This window comes from Salmo salar, chromosome ssa19, assembly GCF_905237065.1.
Source record: "Salmo salar chromosome ssa19, Ssal_v3.1, whole genome shotgun sequence".
In the NCBI taxonomy this organism is placed as follows: domain Eukaryota; kingdom Metazoa; phylum Chordata; class Actinopteri; order Salmoniformes; family Salmonidae; genus Salmo; species Salmo salar.
Window position 1 is genome coordinate 31,097,152 of NC_059460.1, and position 22,042 is coordinate 31,119,193.

The 22,042-nt window shown below is 43.6% G+C and overlaps 1 protein-coding gene and 1 pseudogene across 3 annotated transcripts; one reads left to right on the plus strand and one right to left on the minus strand.

Moving 5' to 3' along the window:
• Positions 1-5,076: 5,076 nt before the first annotated feature.
• On the minus strand, positions 5,077-6,567 carry LOC106578709 (cytochrome P450 2C31-like; annotated as a pseudogene).
• Positions 6,568-13,277: 6,710 nt separating this feature from the next.
• On the plus strand, positions 13,278-21,459 carry LOC106578658 (leucine zipper transcription factor-like protein 1). 3 transcript variants are annotated; one of them, XM_014157698.2, is made up of 10 exons: positions 13,278-13,491; positions 14,480-14,604; positions 14,775-14,969; positions 16,526-16,583; positions 16,841-16,912; positions 17,027-17,092; positions 17,870-17,947; positions 18,403-18,579; positions 20,050-20,153; positions 20,296-21,459. In XM_014157698.2, the coding sequence occupies exons 1-10, from the start codon at positions 13,489-13,491 to the stop codon at positions 20,312-20,314; spliced, it is 897 nt and encodes a 298-aa protein (XP_014013173.1). In that variant the 5' UTR covers positions 13,278-13,488; the 3' UTR covers positions 20,315-21,459. The 3 variants fall into 3 exon arrangements, with proteins under 3 accessions (XP_014013173.1, XP_014013174.1, XP_045558171.1); XM_014157699.2 differs by having other exon boundaries at positions 18,421-18,579; XM_045702215.1 differs by having other exon boundaries at positions 17,870-17,929.
• The last annotated feature ends 583 nt before the right edge of the window (positions 21,460-22,042 follow it).

Here is a 22,042-nt window from a genome sequence, read left to right on the forward strand (position 1 = left end):
GTGTTTAAAAATGTATGATTTTTGTATGTCTCGTTAGGTTGCCTTTGCTTGTTGATCTTGTTGGTATTCGTTGTAAATACTCTGTAAATACTTTGGTCGCAATCCTTATAGGGTTTGCTCTTTTAAGGGTGGGAGTGTTACAGATACAGGTATCCTGTGTGTGTGTGTATTTGTTTTCTCTCCTTCTGCCCTAGTCACAGGTGGCAGTCATCAGTCGCCAATCCCAAGATACACCTGCTCCGTTTCCCTTACCCAATCACATCCCCTTTGCCTTGGTTTAAAAACCCAGCCAGTTGTTTTCCCAAACTCTCTCTCTCTCTGGATTGAGCTATCTCTCTTTTGTTTTTGCGCCTACATGTCACATTTGTCCGTTATTATGTGAGTATGTATTGTTGTGGTGTATGACTGTTTGTTTGTTGGTGGGAAAAGTGGATACCAAGCCAAGTTGCCCATGGGCATACATTACCCGAAGGAAAACTTTGTCTAAATACTCTAGTTAGAACTGGGCGGACCACCCACTGTATTTTATTGGTTAGTTAGCTAGCTGTTCATGAAGCAGGCTAGACTAGCTTAGGTTTAAAAAATATATATATATATTAGTTCTTTCCTTGGGTCCAGCTCAGCATGCTAAACTGTGTCCAATCCCAAAAGACAGCAAAAAAAAACATTACTCCTGCCAATAATCGACCAAATAGTCTACTCCCTTCACTCAGTCAGATATTGGAGGGTATGCTACCCTCCAGTCCCTCGACTTCTTGGCGCTGACGGAAACATGGATTACCACAGATAACACTGCTACTCTTACTGCTCTCTCCTCGTCTGCCCACGTGTTCTCGCATACCCCGAGAGCATCTGGCCAGCGGGGTGGTGGCACTGGAATCCTCATCTCTCCCAAGTGGACATTCTCTCTTTCTCCCCTGACCCATCTGTCTATCACCTCCTTTGAATTCCATGCAGTTACCAGCCCTTTCAAGCTTAACATCCTTATCATTTATCGCCCTCCAGGTTCCCTTGGAGAGTTCATCAATGAGCTTGACGCCTTGATAAGTTCCTTTCCTGAGGATGGCTCACCTCTCACAGTTCTGGGTGACTTTAACCTCCCCACGTCTACCTTTGACTCATTCCTCTCTGCCTCCTTCTTTCCACTCCTCTCCTCTTTTGACCTCACCCTCTCACCGTCCCCCCCTACTCACAAGGCAGGCAATACGCTTGACCTCATCTTTACTAGATGCTGTTCTTCCACTAATCTCATTGCAACTCCCCTCCAAGTCTCTGACCACTACCTTGTATCCTTATCCCTCTCGCTCTCCTCCAACACTTCTCACTCTGCCCCTACTCGGATGGTATTGCGTCGTCGCAACCTTCGCTCTCTCTCTCCCGCTACTCTCTCCTCTTCCATCCTATCATCTCTTACCTCTGCTCAAACCTTCTCCAACCTATCTCCTGATTCTGCCTCCTCAACCCTCCTCTCCTCCCTTTCTGCATCCTTTGACTCTCTATGTCCCCTATCCTCCTGGCCGGCTCGGTCCTCCCCTCCTGCTCCGTGGCTTGACGACTCATTGCGAGCTCACAGAACAGGGCTCCGGGCAGCCGAGCGGAAATGGAGGAAAACTCGCCTCCCTGCGGACCTGGCATCCTTTCACTCCCTCCTCTCTACATTTTTCTCTTCTGTTTCTGCTGCTAAAGCCACTTTCTACCACTCTAAATTCCAAGCATCTGCCTCTAAACCTAGGAAGCTCTTTGCCACCTTTTCCTCCCTCCTGAATCCTCCTCCCCCCCCCCTCCTCCCTCTCTGCGGATGACTTCGTCAACCATTTTAAAAAGAAGGTCGACGACATCCGATCCTTTGTTAAGTCAAACGACACCGCTGGTCCTGCTCACACTGCCCTACCCTGTGCTTTGACCTCTTTCTCCCCTCTCTCTCCAGATGAAATCTCGCGTCTTGTGACGGCCGGCCGCCCAACAACCTGCCCGCTTGACCCTATCCCCTCCTCTCTTCTCCAGACCATTTCCGGAGACCTTCCCCCTTACCTCACCTCGCTCATCAACTCATCCTTGACCGCTGGCTACGGCCCTTCCGTCTTCAAGAGAGCGAGAGTTGCACCCCTTCTGAAAAAACCTACACTGTCAACAACTACAGACCAGTATCCCTTTTTTCTTTTCTCTCCAACTCTTGAACGTGCCGTCCTTGGCCAGCTCTCTTGCTATCTCTCTCAGAATGACCTTCTTGATCCAAATCAGTCAGGTTTCAAGACTGGGCATTCAACTGAGACTGCTCTTCTCTGTGTCACAGAGGCTCTCCGCACTGCTAAAGCTAACTCTCTCTCCTCTGCTCTCATCCTTCTAGACCTATCTGCTGCCTTTGATACTGTGAACCACCAGATCCTCCTCTCCACCCTCTCCGAGCTGGGCATCTCCGGCGCGGCCCACGCTTGGATTGCGTCCTACCTGACAGGTCGCTCCTACCAGGTGGCGTGGCGAGAATCTGTCTCCGCACCACGTGCTCTCACCACTGGTGTCCCCCAGGGCTCTGTTCTAGGCCCTCTCCTATTCTCGCTATACACCAAGTTACTTGGCTCTGTCATATCCTCACATGGTCTCTCCTATCATTGCTATGCAGACGACACTCAATTAATCTTCTCCTTTCCCCCTTCTGATAACCAGGTGGCGAATTACATCTCTGCATGTCTGGCAGACATATCAGTGTGGATGACGGATCACCACCTCAAGCTGAACCTCGGCAAGACGGAGCTGCTCTTCCTCCCGGGGAAGGACTGCCCGTTCCATGATCTCGCCATCACGATTGACAACTCCATTGTGTCGTCCTCCCAGAGTGCTAAGAACCTTGGCGTGACCCTGGACAACACCCTGTTGTTCTCCACTAACATCAAGGCGGTGACCCGATCCTGTAGGTTCATGCTCTACAACATTCGCAGAGTACGACCCTGCCTCACACAGGAAGCGGCACAAGTCCTAATCCAGGCACTTGGCTGGGCTCCCTGCCTGTGCCATTAAACCCCTACAACTCATCCAGAACGCCGCAGCCCGTCTGGTGTTCAACCTTCCCAAGTTCTCTCACGTCACCCCGCTCCTCCGCTCTCTCCACTGTCTTCCAGTTGAAGCTCGCATCCGCTACAAGACCATGGTGCTTGCCTACGGAGCCGTGAGGGGAACGGCTTCTCCGTACCTTCAGGCTCTGATCAGTCCCTACACCCAAACGAGGGCACTGCGCTCATCCACCTCTGGCCTGCTGGCCCCCCTACCTCTGAGGAAGCACAGTTCCCGCTCAGCCCAGTCAAAACTGTTCGCTGCTCTGGCACCCCAATGGTGGAACAAGCTCCCTCACGACGCCAGGACAGCGGAGTCAATCACCACCTTCCGGAGACACCTGAAACCCCACCTCTTTAAGGAATACCTGGGATAGGATAAAGTAATCCTTCTAACCCCCCCCCCCCCCCCTAAAAGATTGAGATGCACTATTGTAAAGTGGTTGTTCCACTGGATAGCATAAGGTGAATGCACCAATTTGTAAGTCGCTCTGGATAAGAGCGTCTGCTAAATGACTTAAATGTAAAAATGTGAGTAGACAAATATTGGAGTTCATGGGAAAGAATGATCCGATTACAGCCAATCAGCATGCTTATCACAAAAAACATTCCATTACCACTGCATTGGTTGACATGACTGACCAGTGGCTTAATGCTATGGATAATGACATGTTTGTGGATGTACCATTTTTTTATTTTAGTGGATCATGAAATCATTTTGACAAAATGATTGTATTATGGGTTTAAGGAGGCTGCATTGAATTGGGTACAGTCATATCAGACAGGAAACAGTCCACCTTATCAATGGGTCATTTTCTTTCCCGCCTGCTTTAAACTGTGGAATACCGCAAGGCAGCTGCCTTGGGCCACTTCTTTACATAATATATACCAACGACCTTCCTTATGTCTTATCTGAAACTCAAGATAATATATTTGCAGATGATACTACAATTTATACAGCAAGACAATTGGTTCAATAGGCACAGCAAGCTCTACAATTAGATCTGGGAAATATCAGTGAGTGGGTTTGCTGGAAGAAATTAGTTTTGAACACCAAGAAAACCAGGGTTATGTTGGTCTGTTCCACCAGGAAAATGCCAACACAGCATAGGATACAATTAGGTATGTGGGGAGTACAAATTGAGGACGTGGCAGAAACCAAACTACTAGGAATACAGCTAGACAACTGCTTATCATGGTCGTCTCAAATTGCTCATCTATATCAACTCATCTAAAAAAAATATTAAAACTGCATGCATTTTCAGAAGGATAGCTAAATATTTCCCGGGAAAGAATCTTAAGCAAACAACCCAAGCATTAATTGGGAGTCAGGTGAACTACTGTTCTGTGGTCTGGAGAAATGCATCAGAAAGTTAAATTAGGAGGCTGCAGATTGCACAGAACAAAGCAGCAAGGATTGTTTTAAGGTGGAGATATGGTTCTTCTGTTGTAGTCATGCTCAATACTCTTGGTTGGTCATCAATCAACAAGATAATTGAAATAAACATGAATATTATTCAATCATAAAGTATCTGTTATGAATAATGAATGTTACTTAAGCATAAACAGTGGTGGAAAAAGTACTCAATTGTCATACTTGAGTAAAATTAAAGATGCCTTATTAGAAAATGACTCAAGGAAAAGTGAAAGTCACCTAGTAAAATATTACATGAGTAAAAGTCTAAAAGTATTTATATTAAACAATCCAGATGGCACATATTTTTCTTGCTTTTTTATTGACAGAGAGCCAGGGGCACACTCATATACTCAGACATAATTTATAAATGAAGCATTTGTGTTTAGTGAGTCCGCCAGGTCAGAACCCGTAGGGATGACCAGGGATGTTCTCTAGATAAGTGTGTGAATTGGGCCATTTTCCTGTCAAAATGTAACAAGTACTTTTGGGTGTCAGGGAAAATGTATAAAGTACATTATTTTCTTTAGGAATGCGGAATCTTTAGGAATCTTTAGTAAAAGTTGACAAAAATATGAAGAGTAAAGTAAAATACAGATACCCAAAAAAAACTACTTAAGTAAAAATACTTTAATGTGCTACTTAAGTACTTTACACAACTGCAAACTCTATTCACAACAGTATTCAGTTGGTAAGAGACAGACATTCAGTAAATACAAGAAATAGATTGTCCACCATCTATGTGTTATCCAGACAGAAAAGAGAAATGGGCAAAATAACGTTTTGATTTAGAGCAATAAAGAAATTGAATAATTTATCTGAGCAAACCAGAAACATATAAATTCAAACAACACTTTAGAACCATTTAAATACAATAAATTGGAAGGTTGTGCGGGACTATGGTAGATGAAGGAATCAATCTATCTTTTCAGACTGTTAGAGTATTTATCTGATCAATATGTCTGTTTGTAACAGTGTGTTATAATGTATGTGAAAATGTGATCTTATTATAAATTGTATTTTAATGTTTAAGGACTTGGAAGATTAGTCCAAATGAGGACTAAAAGAGATCCTAATAAAATCAAACATGGTTAGAAAAAACAAACACCTGTCCAACACAAGCATTTCGCTACAATGTGTATGTGACCAATACAATTTTATTGATTTTGATCTCTCCGTCAACTTTACACCTCCTCTTCCTGAGTGCGCCTCCTATGGTGAAGCTGCAGTTCCCCTCCTGGTCAGCGGCGGGTAGCAATGAGCTGGTAGCGGCGTGGCACATTAGCGAAGCTGCTGAACTCTGGGCTTAGGTTAATGTTGTCAGGTCCTCCAGGGCAGGAGAAGGAGAAACGCTGCAGCAGAGATACAAGGAACAGAAAGATCTCCATACGAGCCAGAGACTCCCCCACACAGGCACGATTACTTGCAGAGAAGGCCAAGTCTCTTAGAACAGAGTGAATCATGGGAATTATCACGGTGCCCTGAGGGATATTGTACCCTCTGAATGATATTCTTGGTGGCGTAGTGCGGGATGTTGAACGGGACGATGTCCAGGAAGCGCTGCACCTCATGGATGACAGCGTCTGTGAAGGGGAGGGACTTCCTGTCCTCCATCTGGGGATTGCGTTGTCGTCCAATGACTGTGTCAATCTCCTGCTGCATGTGCTCCTGAATGTTGAGGAATTTGATGAGCACTATGAGGGCGTATCTGAGAGTGGTGCTGGTGGTCTCTGTTCCTGCCAGATAGAGGTTCAACACTGTGGACACCAGGTTCTCATAATGGAACTCAGAGGAGGACACATCCTTCTCCTGGTTGAGTTTGGTAAGGAAGCAGTCTATGAAGTCTCTAGGGTTACCTGGGTCCATTGTTTCCTGGTGCTCATGGATCTTTTTCATCACAAAACCTCTCAGCTCGTCCACCTGGCCGAACACGACTTGCTGCCGACCAGGCAGGCATTCCATCAGCCAGGGGAAGATGTTGTAGAGCTGTCCCCAGCGGGTGCTTCCAAGGATGTTGAGCAAGTGCAGGAAGTTGTCATCCTTGTAGCCGAAGCAACCACAGTAGAACCAACACCAGGCCGCCCAACACCACGCTACTACACATCTCCATTACTCCGGCAGGAGTGTTTTCTTTCTCTCAGTGCAGCAGTGGCTGTCTGTCACTGTTGCATGCCTGACTGTGTGAGTGTCTCTGTGTGTGTTGAAGATGTTTGCAGAGATAAGGGGGGTGTTGAAACTTGTCTGGGACAGAGGTAAACAACAGATCAAGTGATTGGCTGCTGACATCACAATCACGTGACTGCACCTTGACCCCCAACCAATTTATGCTTCTCAGGCCAATGTAAACAAGGCAGATGACAGTGCAGAAAACACAAAGAATGGAAAGGATTGATATCTAATCCTGTGTCTGTCTAGGTTTTAAAGCATTTTATTTTTATTAAACAGAATACAACAAGGATAATAAGGATAATAACAAGTCAACCATAAAAAAACTGAGGACGATGTACATGACAATATTCTGTGGCGTTCAGCAGGTCAGCTACCAGGGGGAGACTTGTCGAGGCCTGGTGACAGACGGAGTGTACATCACGAGGCGATGGCTCCATATGCTGGACGTGCCAGGTCTCGACGGGCTCTCCAGCCAGGACTAATTGGGACTGATTGGGAGTTGGTGAGTAATCAAGGGCTGATTGCTCACCAGCTGTGCAAGTCCCATAAAGCTGCCAGAAGGGCAGCACACAGGGCAGAGTCGGTGAAGAAAGGACTCCCGTATAGTTGGGGGATGGTTGCAGAGGTATGAGGAGGCACTTGTGTTTTTGTGCCCGACAGGATACAGCAAGACCCGGAGCCCAGAAGACGGTATCCCGGAGAGGGTCTCATGGGGGAGACCTATCCTTTTCTTTTTGATTTATTACTTAAATAAACACCCTTGAAACCGAGCTAATCCTACTCTGTCCGTGTCTGATCTGTGTAAACGTCTTGACCAAACCACCTGGTCTGACACAATTCAAAAAGACAAACACATAGACAACACATTTTGACAATACAAATCAAATTGTATTAGTCACATGCGCCGAATACAAGAAGTGTAGACCTTACAGTGAAATGCTTACCTACGAGCCCCTAACCAACAACGCAGTAAAAAAATATATATATATGAGTAAGAATAAGAAATAAAAGTAACAAGTAATTAAAGAGCAGCAGTAAAATAACAATAGCTCGACTCTACACAGGAGGGTACAGGTACAGAGTTAATGTGCGGGGGCACCGGTTAGTTGAGGAAATATGTACATGTAGGTTATTAAAGTGACTATGCATAGATGATAACAGAGAAGCAGCGGTATGAAGGGGACGGGCAATGCAAGTAGACTGGGTAGCCATTTGATTAGATGTTCTATGGCTTGGGGGTAGAAGCTGTTTAGAAGCCTCTTGGACAAAGACTTGGTGCTCCGGTACCGCTTGCCATGCATTAGCAGAGAGAACAGTCTATGACTAGGGTGGCTGGAGTCTTTGACAATTTTTAGGGCCTTCCTCTGACACCGCCTGGTGTAGAGGTCCTGGATGGCAGGAAGTCTGGCCACAGTGATGTACTGGGCCGTTCACACTACCCTCTGTAGTGCCTTGCGGTCGGAGGCCAAGCAGTTGCCATACCAGGCAGTGATGCAACCTGTCAGGATGCTCTCGATGGTGCAGCTGTAGAACCTTTTGAGGATCTGAGGGCCCATACCAAATATTTTCAGTCTCCTGAGGCGGAATAGGTTTTGTCGTGCCATCTTCATGACTGTCTTTGTGTGCTTGGACCATGTTAGTTTGTTGGTGATGTGGACACCAAGGAACTTGAAGCTCTCAACCTGCTCCACTACAGCTTTGTCGATGAGAATGGGGGTGTGCTTGGTCCTCTTTTTCCTGTAGTCCACAATCATCTCCTTTATCTTGATCACGTTGAGGGAGAGGTTGTTGTCTTGGCACCACACGGCCAGGTCTCTGACCTCCTCCATATAGGCTGTCTCGTTGTTGATCAGGCCTACCACTGTTGTGTCATTGGCTAACATAATGATGGTGTTGGAGTCGTGCTATGGGTCGGTAATCATTTAGGCAGGTTACCTTAGTGTTCTTGGTCACAGGGACAATGGTGGTCTGCTCAAAACATGTTGGTATTACAGACTCGGACAGGGAGAGGTTGAAAATGTCAGTGAAGACAGTTGCCAGTTGGTCAGCGCATGCTCGCAGTACACGTCCTGGTAATCCGTCTGACTCTGCTGCCTTGTGAATGTTGACCTGTTTAAAGGTCTTACTCACATCGGCTGCTGAGAGCGTGATCACAGTCTTCCGGAACAGCCGGTGCTCTCATGCATGTTTCAGTGTTATTTTCCTCGGAGAGAGCATAGAAGTAGTTTAGCTCGTCTGGTAGGCTCGTGTCACTGGGCGGCTCTCGGGCTATGCTTCCCTCTAGTCTGTAATGGTTTGCAAGCCCTGCCACATCCAACGAGCATCAGAGCCGGTGTAGTATGATTCGATCTTAGTCCTGTATTGACGGTTTGCCTGTATGATGGTTCATCGGAGGGCATAGCGGGATTTCTTATAAGCTTCCGGGTTAGAGTCCCACTCCTTGAAAGCGGCAGCTCTATCCTTTAGCTCAGTGTGGATGTTGCCTGTAATCCATGGCTTCTGGTTGGGGTATGTACCTACAGTCACTGTGGGGAGGACGTCATCGATGCACTTATTGATGAAGCCAATGACTGATGTGGTGTACTCCTCAATGCCATCGGAGGAATCCCGGAACATATTCCAGTCTGTGCAAGCAAAACAGTCCTGTAGCTTCGCATCTGCTTCATCTGACCACTTTTTTTATTGATCGAGACACTGGTGCTTCCTGCTTTAATTTTAGATTGTAAGCAGGAATCATTACTATATGAAATGTCATGGGGTCAATCAATTATAAGAAAAGCAGACTATGCATATGGAACTTTTTGCCCTCATTGTATTGTGTATTCATTTTATTTCATATTATTCAATAACAATTGCTTTCTAAAAAATAGGCCTACTGAGATTCCCAGCACCATTGCTCAGAATCTCAGACATTCTTTAATGCTGTTTTCTGGTTTCTAGTGGCAATTGTACTTTCTAAGATTCATTTGGTGCCTAACCAATTGTATAAACAGGTTCAGTGTTAGAGATACAGAACTTTGGTTTTTAAATATTAATATTTCACCGAGCAGCAGTATTGTTTTGTTAATTGAGGTAATATGGACATTGAGGTTGCCCAAGATGATAACTTTGGGGTTAATAAGTAGTTTGATGGGAAAGCCAGTCTTGAACCTGTAACCGACATGAAACTGTCAGACAGTTCCAAAAACTATGCATTAAGCCTATATCCTCTTCATTACAGAACCTGCATTTTGAATCTTGCTTAATACCCCAAATGAAAAGCATTGTCTTTGTTGACAGAATTTTATAGGAAATCTTTAACTAGTTGATACAGGCAGAATATGGGGCGGCAGCGTAGCCTAGTGGTTAAAGCGTTGAACTAGTAACTGAAAGGTTGCAAGATCGAATCCCCGAGCTGACAAGGTACAAATCTGTCGTTCTGCCCCTGAACAAGGCAGTTAACCCACTGTTTCTAGGCTGTCATTGAAAATAAGAATTTATTCTTAACTGACTTGCCTAGTTAAATAAAGGTAAAATAAAAATAAGCAGTACACCCATGAGGGGTATAGCAGACACTAATTGAACATACATATGATTTGAACAAACATCATCACCACCATAGGTTCTATGTAATGTAGAACCTACCTAAATCAAACATTGTCCACAATGTCATTTAGAAAATAACATAAGTTTGGACACACCTACTCATTCAAGGGCTTTTCTTTATTTTTACTATTTTCTACATTGTAGAATAATAGTGAAGACATAAACTATGAAATAACACATATGTAGTAACCAAAAGTGTTAAACAAATCTAAATATATTTTATAATTTGAGATTCTTCAAAATAGACACCCTTTGCCTTGATGACAGCTTTGCACACTCTTGGCATTCTCTCAACCAGCTTCATGAGGTAGTCACCTGGAATGCATTTCAATTAATAGGTGTGCCTTGTTAAAAGTTAATTGGTGGAATTTCTTTCCTTAATGCATTTGATTCACTCAATTGTGACAAGGTAGGGGTGGTATACAGAAGATAGCCCTATTTGGTAAAAGACCATGTCCATATTATGGCAAAAACAGTTCAAATAAGCAAAGAGAAACGACAGTACATCATTACTTTAAGTCATGAAGGTCAGTCAATCCAGAAAATGTCAAACTTTTAATGTTTTTTCAAGTGCAGTCGCAAATACCATCAAGTGCTATGATGAAACTATCTCTCATGAGGACCGCCACAGGAAAGAGTTACCTCTGCTGCAGAGGATAAGTTCATTAGAGTTACCAGCCTCAGAAATTGCAGTCCAAATATATGCTTCACACAGTTCAAGTAACAGACACATCTCAACATCAACTGTTCAGAGGAGACTGTGAATCAGGCCTTCATGGTCGAATTGCTGCAAAGAAACCACTACTAAAGGACACCAATAATAAGAAGAGACTTGCTTGGACCAAGAAACACGAGCAATGGACAGGTGGAAATCTGTTCTTTGGTCTGTTGAGTCCAAATTTGAGATTTTTGGTTCCAACCGCCATGTCTTTGTGAGACACAGAGTAGGTGAACGGATGATCTCTGAATGTGTGGTTCCCACCGTGAAGCATGGAGGAGGAGGTGTGATGGTGTGGTGGTGCTTTGCTGGTGACACTGTCTGTGATTTATTCTAATTTCAAGGCACACTTAACCAGCATGGCTACCACAGCATTCTGCAGCGATACGCCATCCCATCTGGTTGGCGCTTAGTGGGACTATCATTTGCTTTTCAATGACCCAACACATCTCCGGGCTGTGTAAGGGTTTTAGACCAAGGAGAGTGATGGAGTGCTGCATCAGATGACCTGGCCTCCACAATCACCTGACCTCAACCCAATTGGAAGGTTGGGATGAGTTGGACTGCAGAGTGAAGGAAAAGCAGCCAACACGTGCTCAGCATATGTGGGAACTCCTTCATGACTGTTGGAAAAGCATTCCTCATTAAGGTGTTTGAGAGAATGCCAAGAGTGGGCAAAGCTGTCATCAAGGCAAAGGTTGGCTACTTTGAAGAATCTACAATATAAAATATATTTTGATTTGTTTAACACTTTTTTGGTGACTACATGATTCCATATGTGTTATTTTATTGTTGTCGTCATTATTATTCTAAAATAGTAAAAATAAAGAAAAGTCCTTGATTGAGTAGGTGTGTCCAAACTTTTGACAGGTACTATATATATATATATATATATATATATATAAACTGAAATTTACATAAGTTTTCAGACCCTTTTCTCAGTACTTTGTTGAAGGACCTGAGTCTTGGGTATGACGCTACAAGCTTGGCACAACTGTATTTGGGGAGTTTCTCCCATTCTTCTCTGCAGATCCTCTCAAGCTCTGTCAGGCTGCACAGCTATTTACAGGTCTCTACAGAGACGTTTGATCGGGTTCAAGTCCGGGCTCTGGCTGGGCCACTCAAGAACATTCAGACTTTTCCTGAAGCTACTCCTGTGTTGTGTTGGCTGTGTGCTTGGACCGTTGTCCTGTTGGAAGGTGAACCAGTCTGAGGTCCTGAGTGCTCTGGAGCAGGTTTTCATCAAGGATCTCTCTCTACTTTGCTCCGTTCATCTTTCCCTCGATCCTGACTAGTCTCCTAGTCCCGGCCACTGAAAAAAATCCACACGTCATGATGCTAACACCACCACCATGCTTCACTGTAGGGATGGTATTGGCAAGGTGATGAGCGGGTTTACTCCAGACGTGACGCTGGGCATTCAGGCCAAAGAGTTCAATCTTGGTTTCATCAGACCAGAGAATCTTGTTTTTCATGGTCTGAGAGTCCTTTAGGTGCCTTTTGGCAAACTCCAAGCGGGCTGTCATGTGCCTTTTACTGAGGAGTGGCTTCCATCTGGCCACTCTACTACAATGGCCTGATTGGTGGAGACCTGTAGAGATGGTTGTCCTTCTGGAAGGTTCTCCCATCTCCACAGAGGAACTCTGGAGCTCTGTCAGAGTGACCATCGGGTTCTTTGTCAGCTGCCTTATCAAGGCCCTTCTCCCCTGATAGCTCAGTATGGCCGGACGACCAGCTCTAGGAAAAGTCTTGGTGGTTCCAAACTTCTTCCATTTAAGAATGATGGAGGCCACTGTGTTCTTGGGGACCTTTAATGCAGCAGAAATGTTTTGGTACTCTTCCCCAGATCTGTGCCTCTACACCATTCCTTCGAACTCATGGCTGGGTTTTTCCTCTGACATGCACTGTCAACAGTGGGACCTTATATAGACAGGTGTGTGCCTTTCCAAATCATGTCCAATCAATGGAATTTATCACAGGTGGACTCCAATGAAGTTGTAGAAACATCTCAAGGATGATCAATGGAAACAGGATGCAACTGAGCTCAATGTCGAGTCTCATAGCAAAGGGTCTGAATATTTATGTAAATAAGATATTCATGTTTTTTTTTCATTTATAAATTTGCAAACATTTATAAAAACTGTTTTCGCTTTTTCATTATGCGGTGTGTGTAGATTGAAGAGGAAAACAATGAATGAATACATTTTAGAATATGGCTGTAACGTAACAAAATGTGGAAAAGTGAAGTGGTCTGAATACTTTCCGAATGTACTGTATAGCCTCTCAAGTAAATTAATAGAACGCATAGAACTAAGAAATGCTGACCCAACAAGGAACTTGTTCTATGGTTGAACGTGCTCCATGGTTACCAACGCAATGACGCTTTTCCGTATCCAAGACATCTCCAGCGCTGAAGAGGCGAGCTAGCTGATATAATATTTTCAGATATCACCATCAATAAACATAGCTAGTTAAAAGCGTAGTGTAACTATTCGTTTGTCTAGCCAGTTAACATAACATTTAGCAGTAAAAGAGTCGGGTGTTTGGCGTCAACAATGGTGAGTAACGTTAGCAAGCTAAGATACTTTAGCCCAGCTAACGTTAGCTAGCTAGCTTATGTAGCTAGCAACATGATATGGCCAGCTTGCTGGTGTGGATTTAGCAAGGGATCAAATCAAATTGTATTCGTCTCATGCGCCGAATACAACGGTTGTAATGTTAGACTTAACCGTGAAATTCTTGCTTACGAGCCCTTCCCAACGATGCAGAGTTAAAAAATAAAATAATACAAAGAAAAATAGTAGCTTACACAAGAGGAATACAATACCCAAGAATTGAGCTATATACCACGAGTACCAATACCAAATCAATGTGCAGGGGTATGAGATATTTGAGGTAGATATGTACATGAGTCATGTCATGAAGGCAGGGTAAAGTGACTAACGACGTTAACGTTAGGCATCAGGATACAGTAGACATGACTCGAGTAAAATAAAGAACAGAGTAGTAGCAGCAGCAGCATTATGCTTTGTCACGTCTAGTGCGCGAACAATCTCTGTAATCGATGCGGTCGACTGCACGGATAGTTAGCTTGCTGACGTTAGTTTAGTCAGTGAGTAGCGAAATTGTAAACATTAGCTAGCTAGCCAAGTGACTGCTACTAGGCTAGCCCTCTAGAACAGACTATAACGTTTCCATGACAACGCAGTGCTGCCTGCTGATTAGCTAGGGTTTCCACAAATTGCCACAGTCAAAATTGACTATATCGTAAAAATTCATGAAAACTAAAATGAGCTATTTGGTCATCATTTAAGGTTAGGCATAAGGTTAGCAGTGTGGTTAAGAATGGGGTTAGGTTTAAAATCCCATTTGAAGAAGAGTATTTGTTCGATATTGTGCTTGAAACAGTAACTTAACCTGCTAACTAAACAACTAACTATAATTAATGAAGAGGGCCACAACCACAGATCCGTCTTCTAGTTTATGTTATTTTGCTGTAAATTGACATCCATCCCTGTCCCTCTTTTTCCTTCTCTCTCTTTGAAGGCTGAGTTCGGTTTCAATGAGCACCATCAGAATGAGGCCATCAACTACATGCGCTTTGCACGCTCCAAGAGGATCATCAGACTCAAGACCATTGACTCCTGCTTCGAGGACCTTAAAGACAGCAGGTGTTGTATCACACCATTTTTATGTGTTTTATCACAGCTAGCCAACGATGTTTGTCGGAGGTATGCAAGTCTGTCTTCTTAGGACAGCTTTGAAGGGTATTTGTGTGTATCTCCAAAGAAGAAGTTCTCCCACAGGGAGAAAGAGTTATTCCTTTTGTATTCTATTATAGGCTCGTGGAGGAGACATTCACAGTGGACGAGGTGCGGGACATGCTGGACGGGCTGCAGCTGGTTGTGCGAGGGGAGGTGGAGACAGAGCTCATCAACACGGCCCACACCAACGTGCTGCTGCTTCGGCAGCTCTTCTCCCAGGCTGAAAAGTTCTACCTCCGTCTGCAGACTGACATATCGGAGCTGGAGAACAGGTGGGCTGTGGGGAGGGGTGGGATGGCTCGGAGGTGGACTGTGGGGATGAGGGGGGGCTTCAAGGACAGGCTGAAGCCCATTTTGCGGCTCAGTTGGTAGAGCATGGCGCTTGCAACGCCAGGGTTGTGGGTTCGATTCCCAAGGGGGACCAGTACGAAAATGTATGCACTCCTTACTGTAAGTTGCTCTGGATAAGAGCGTCTGCTTAGTGACTAAAATGTAAAATAGTAGGTAGTACTGAGAATTAGGGAGTGTATGTGAAGGTATATTTCAGTTTAACATTGGAAACTAGCTGGTGGCTCAATGAATCTCAATAGTGCACTTCCTAAATCTAAACTCGGACTTAAGGCTATTGGAGCAATTACGCAATGGGTTAATAGCAGATAACGGTTTCTCACACTTCACTACCCTTTTCCCCCAACAATACAATGAAATGGGAGGGTGAGGCTAATGACCCTTCCCTCACACTCACTGCCCCACTCTGAGGATGGATCTGAACTTGTTACTGGGGCACAGGAACATGCCACTTTGAAATGTATAACATGGCTCTGTGATGTGGAGTACATTTCCAGGCCGAGGGACTATGTTAATGGGCCTTTTAGAGAGGGAGGGGAAAGCCATTCCTTTTACAGTCCCAACTTTTTGATGTTGAAAAACTGACAGTCCATCAGCAAGGTAGAATGGAGACAGTGATTACATGGCAAATGGTATTAGAGAGAGCATTTTCGTACTTTACAAACATGACTTTGATTTGCCTTTATGGATATTGTGAGGTTGTTGTGAGATTGGTACATGAGTGTGAGGGAATGAGAGATATTGGTTTAATTCAATTTTTCTAGCAATTTGGGTCTTTGTTTGTATTTGACATCTAACATCTACTGAATTGAGAATATTAACCAGCTGTGTTTAAACTACATTTGACCTTTATTACATTGACACCAGTCATAGAACAAAAACAAAACATACAAAATCAAGCCTGTGCTTTTGTAGATTATGTTTTTGTGTTTCTATTATGTCTAGTCACTCAATAAGATAACTTACCAAGCCCCTGAAGGTGTTCCGTAGGCCTCAATCCTGTGTGGCTGTTAGTAGGGTGTTAGAAGCAGGGAATACGCCCATAGTAGCCAAAGAGCTACGTGCATTCTGCAGCTTTTTCAAACCACATATAAGTGTGTAGCGAGATGCTTTGTTGATCATAAACATTTATTTAAACTATCTTCAGGAGGATAACAATTGTTTTATTTTTCTTCTTAAAGATGCATACAGTAACTGCCAGGTGGCTGCTTACCTGTACTCCATGTCAAATGTTTTGCACAATGTTATTCTGTTGATCTCTTTCATAAAGAAACATGCTAAGCTGTTAGGCCACATGTCCCCTACTTTCAGAAGCCCAATGAGTCAGTACACTCAATGAAACTCACTTTATGTTATCAAACATTCTGTCATTACCCTGGTTCGTTTATTAGCTATAAATGTGCCTAAAAGTATAAAATGTTCTCATTTTTTGTCCATCTCTCTTTTTCTCATCCCCTTTGCTCTTTTTCATTTTCTACAGAGAGTTGTTAGAGCAAGTGGCTGAGTTTGAGAATACTGAGTTTAAAAACCCAAATAAGGTGAGTGCCCAACCACTTTGAACTATTTCCCCTTTATAAAAAAGAAGTGTGCATGCATTACATGGTTAGGGCTGAAATGTTGCACTTTCATGAAATACACAGCACTTGAATTGTATCAAAATTGGAAATAGCAGACCTTTTTAAGTGAATTTTTTAAGTCCATGTTATCAAGGTAATGGACAGCTGACAAAATATATTGATGCCATTTATTGATGGGAGAGTATGTGCTCACGTACATGCCTTACTTCCTTACCCAGACTAACCAAGAAATTAGCAAGCCCAAGTTAGCACCGCTGAATGAAGGTGGGGTATCTGAACTTCTCAACAAGGTAAGGTACTCAAACATCATCTGGTAGTACAGATGTATTTTGTAATAGCACCAGCTCAGCAGCTATATCACCAGCCATCTCATCAACTGTTTAATCACATTGGTTTTTCATCAGGAGATATCAAGGCTACAAGAGGAAAATAATAAGCTCAAAGGCAGGCTCCGGACTTTGGAAACCCAGGTACCTCACACATCTGAATCCGTAAAGTGTGTTTCTGATTGACATGTTCTTACTTAGTTATGACGTTGCTTATCAATAGTGTGGTACTGTAGATTTGGACAAAATTTTGTCAAGTTCTGTACCTGATCACATCCATGATCATGATTAGTTTATAATGGCACGACAATATTCACCAGAATGACTCCTGATTTCCTAGTAACCACAGAACAATCATGAGCTGCTTGTCTGCTAGAGTGGAATGGATGGCCGACCAACTGCCTGGTTGGTTATTTGGGTAGCTATTTCCTCGGAGAGGGGTTTGGAAGGTGCTCCTTTTAATTTTGAAGTGCATTTTGAAGTCGTCATTAATGTACAAAAAAAATTAAAAATATGCATAGTCTGGAATCCGTGTGTGTGTAAGCTGCATATTGAGGGTTAACATATTCAGGATTTCCATTAAAATGTTGGCAGTGTCATACTCCTAAAATAAACAAATGAAAGACATTGTACTGTAGCAAGCTAGCTATCTGGCTAGAATAGCCTGCTATGTTAGTAACTAAGTAAGTTATGTTATAGTACTCTAGGTATTGCCATTCCAGCTGAGCTTGCATTTCAGAGCAGAGCGTACAAAGTGAATTTACGAACACACCCTTAAATGCAGTCTACTTATTGTAACTTTTGACATCATTGTAATTGTGCTCATGTTTCCACCTGACTTACACCTGACCTTGCTAATTGAATGATCATATCACTTATATGTTGGTATCACTTATATGCAGTATACTGATTGTTTTTCAGGCCATGGGTGCATTGGATGAGAAGACCAGGGCGGAGAGGGCTCTCAAAGACTTGCAGAAGGTCAAGGGGGAACAGCAAGTACTGTAGCACCATAAGGGCCATGGGTTCAAGGTTATGGGTTAACAATATAATAAACAAACCTGGTTCAAAAGACCATAGAATGACAACTGCACTTGACTTTTCAGTAGTATTTCCTGTTTACTTCCTCGTTTTTGTGCATTGTATAATTTTTTTCCTTTTAGTGAAGTTGTCCACATGCTGGACTTGTGTTTATGATGTGTTGAAGCTTTTGTCCTGCTTTTTTACTGAACGATTACTATTATTTAATTTGCTTTCATGGAAATCAACTGGTATGTATCAATCTGACACTATGCTTTGTGTGTTGAATATATGTCAATCTGAGTGTGCATCCCAAATGGAACCCGATTCCCATAGGGCTCTGGTCAAAAGTACTGCACTGTATAGGGAAAAGGGGGCCATTTGGAACGCACATAAAAGTTCACCCACTGACATGCTGTGTCTCTCTCCCCAAGATGGCCACCCGCTCTCAGGAGATCACTAGTCTGGAGGACACGGTGGCAGCACTGCAGGAAGACTACCAGAAGTCCCTGAGTGTCAACGCTGCCTCCCAAAGAGACCTGCAGGACAACCTGGTATCTGCCAAACATGACCTGCTCAGGGTACAGGAACAACTGTCCCTGGCAGAGAAGGTACGTGCCTTGCCTGTACCCTATACTGCTACCTACCTGATGCCTTTCACATAAATCATGCATTGATTTCAACCAATGGACAATTGTATGAACTTCAGTCTCAAAATACAGTGTTTCCAGAAAGTATTCAGACCCCTTGACTTTTTCCACATTTTATCACGTTACAGTCTTATTCTCAAATTGATGAGGAAAATAAATATTTAAGCAATCTACACACACTACCCCATAATGACAAAGTGAAAACAGGTTTTTAGAAATGTTTGCAAAAAAAAACAGATACCTTATTTACATAAATATTCAGACCCTTTGCTATGAGACTCGAAGTTGAGCTCAGGTGCATCCTGTTTCCATTGAAAGGCACACACCTGTCTATATAAAGTCCCACAGATGGCAGTACATCTTAGAGCAAAAACCAAGCCATGAGGTCAAAGGAATTGTCCGTAGAGCTCCAAGACAGGATTGTGTTGAGGCACAGATCTGGAGAAGGGTACCAACACATTTCTGCAGCATTGAAGGTCCCCAAGAACACATCATTCTTAAATGGAGAACCACCAAGACTCTTCCTAGAGCTGGCTGCCCGGCCAAACTGAGTAATCGGGGGAGAAGGGCCTTGGTCAGGGAGGTGACCAAGAACCCGATGGTCACTCTGACAGAGTTCCATAGTTCCTCTGTGGAGTTGGGAGTACCTTCCAGAAGGACAACCATTTCTGCAGCACTGCACCAATCAGGTCTTTGTGGTGGAGTGGCCAAATGGAAGCCACTCCTCAGCGACAGGGACTGGCAGACTAGTCAGGATCAAGGGAAAGATGAACGGAGCAAAGTACAGAGAGATCCTTGGTGAAAACCTGCTCCAGAGCGCTCAGGACCTCAGACTGGGGTGAAGGTTAACCTTCCAACAGGACAACGACCCTAAGCAGACAGCTAAAACAACGCAGCACTGGCTTCGAGACAAGTCTCTGAATGTCCTTGAGTGGCCCAGCCAGAGCCCGGACTTGAACCCGATCTAACATCTCTGGAGAGACCTGAAAATAGCTGTGCAGTGACGCTCTCTATCCAACCTGACAGATCAGGACGGATCTGACGGATCTGCAGATAAGAATGGGAGAAACTCTCCAAATACAAGTGCCAAGAAGACTCAAGGCTGTAATCACTGCCAAAGGTGCTTCAACAAAGTACTGAGTAAAGGGTCTGAATTTTTATGTAAATGTTTTTATTTTTAATACATTTGCAATCATTTCTAAAAACCTGGTTTTGCTTTGTCATTATGGGGTATTGTGTGTAAATTAGTGAGGAGGAAAAACTATTTAATCCATTTTAGAACAAGGCTGTAACGTAACAAAAAGTTAAAGGGTCTGAATACTTTCCAAATGCACTGCATCTGAAGTTATCATTTGAGCTATGGACCCAATTGTATATCTGCTATTTCGAGGTTATCATGCAATCCAGTTTTGTGTGTGTGTGTGTGTGTAGGAGCTGGACCGGAAGTTCCAACAGACTTCTGCCTACCGCAACATGAAGGAGATCCTGACCAAGAAAAATGAGCAGATCAAGGACATCAGGAAACGGCTTTCAAAGTGAGTCGGTTGATTATTATACAAATTGGTTATGTATGATATATAGACTGGTTGATTGAGATTCTTCTCCTGAAAGATGATTATGTTTGCAGTTCCGGTCTAACAACCTTCTCTGCTAACAGTTCCAATGTATCAATTCTAGATACGAGTCTGATGAATGAACCCTTTGCATCACACAGCAAGACACAAAATGGAGGTTAAAATACATGACAAGAGGGTAGAAATGGCCCAAAACCTGGGACTGTCACTTTGGAGAAAGTTTTTGCCCATTTACCATTTATTCTACCCCACTACAGGAGCAGGTGCTTTGAACAAAAAATTGAATTGAGAATATCACCTGTAGTTCAGAACCTTTCAGAAGAATCGTATCATCTCGCTGATCCAGCAGCTTTTGTAGTCATTGGCTTTAGGAGATGATTGCTGGGTATTAAGGGTTGGTGGCTAATCGACAGAGCCTCCAATGGTCAGTCTCACTGGGAGAAGAACCTTCAATGTCTCTGTCCCTCTGCTACGCCGTGCTGTCCCATATCTAGGAGCTGGAGCTTTGTGTGTTTAGTAGTAGGTTTTCCTCATTGCTCTATGCAAGTACTTTCACGTCCTTGACTTGCTGTCTAAAAAGGAGGCCTTCTGAATAGGAGACATATGCTTGAAGCTTTGGTGCTGTCTATATCTGATGGTGATGGGTACATTTTCCCATGACACCAATATAAATTATTGTCTCTTCTCAAGACTGTATAATCTTTTTCACCTATTTCTATGTAGCTGGGGTATCATGCAACATCTGTTTATATCTATTCAGCTGGTGGAATTCAGAGCTCCAAGTTTTAATGATAGTGAATAGTCATGGCTAATGGTACATATTATGAATCGCAGCATAGCATAACATTCCAAAATATCTTGAGGGGAAGGTTTTGAGGGAAACGTTTACATACAGTAGTATGATTTGATATGTTTTCTTATTTTTCTTAAAATTTTTATCCTGTTTTAGCATATAAAAAATGCTTGGAAAGATCAGAGGTTGGACCTAAGCAAGTGTTTAAATACTTCCCTACACATATAGAATATTTTTATGGGAACAGTGAACTTTTTTGTCCTCAACCCTGATAATAGCCTGGTATCAAGGCATATATTGTATTCCGTCTGGTACCAGGCCAGAGGCATATGTGTGTAATATGACAAAAGTTCTATGTTGCTGTCTTTGACGTAATGCTCTTGTAGAGTATGATACACGACCACCTATGTCATATTAGACGTGTATGTGTTATATGTTTGAATTGTTGTGGGGTAATAAAAGCTGTTACCAAAATGTTGGCTTCTTTCACGTTTGTTCAAAGTGCACCCTGGGACAGAATATAAAAGATGTGGGCCTGCAAGCAGCTGTCTGAAGTTAATCCTCTTACTACAATGAATGGGATGGGCCTGGATATGGGTGGTGGCAGTGCTGCCTTCTCTATGGGCCGCAGCAGGGGGCTGGGAGCGTGTGCAGCTCTGGCTGCAACAGTAGCATCTGCTTCTGCGGGGCCCATGCTGGCTGGGGTCCGCTCATGGGCTGCAGAGAAACACACCCTCTCTAGGCTTAACAAGCGCTTCTCAGGCTACATGGCGCAGATATGACCAACGAGACCCAGCTGATGGAGTACCACGGTTAAACTGAAGATCGGGCTGGACGGCATCCGGGGAACCCATGAGATGAAGGCCATGGTAAGAGTCTAACTGAATCTCATCTCGCTGAGAGAAGTGCATGTGTGCTTCCCAAATGGTACCCTATTCCCTATATAGTACCCTACTTTTGATCAGGGCCCATATGGGCCTGGTCAAAAGTAGTGAACTATAAAGGGAATAGGGTGCCATTTGGGACGCAAGTGTTTATTTATTTATTTTTTAAATTT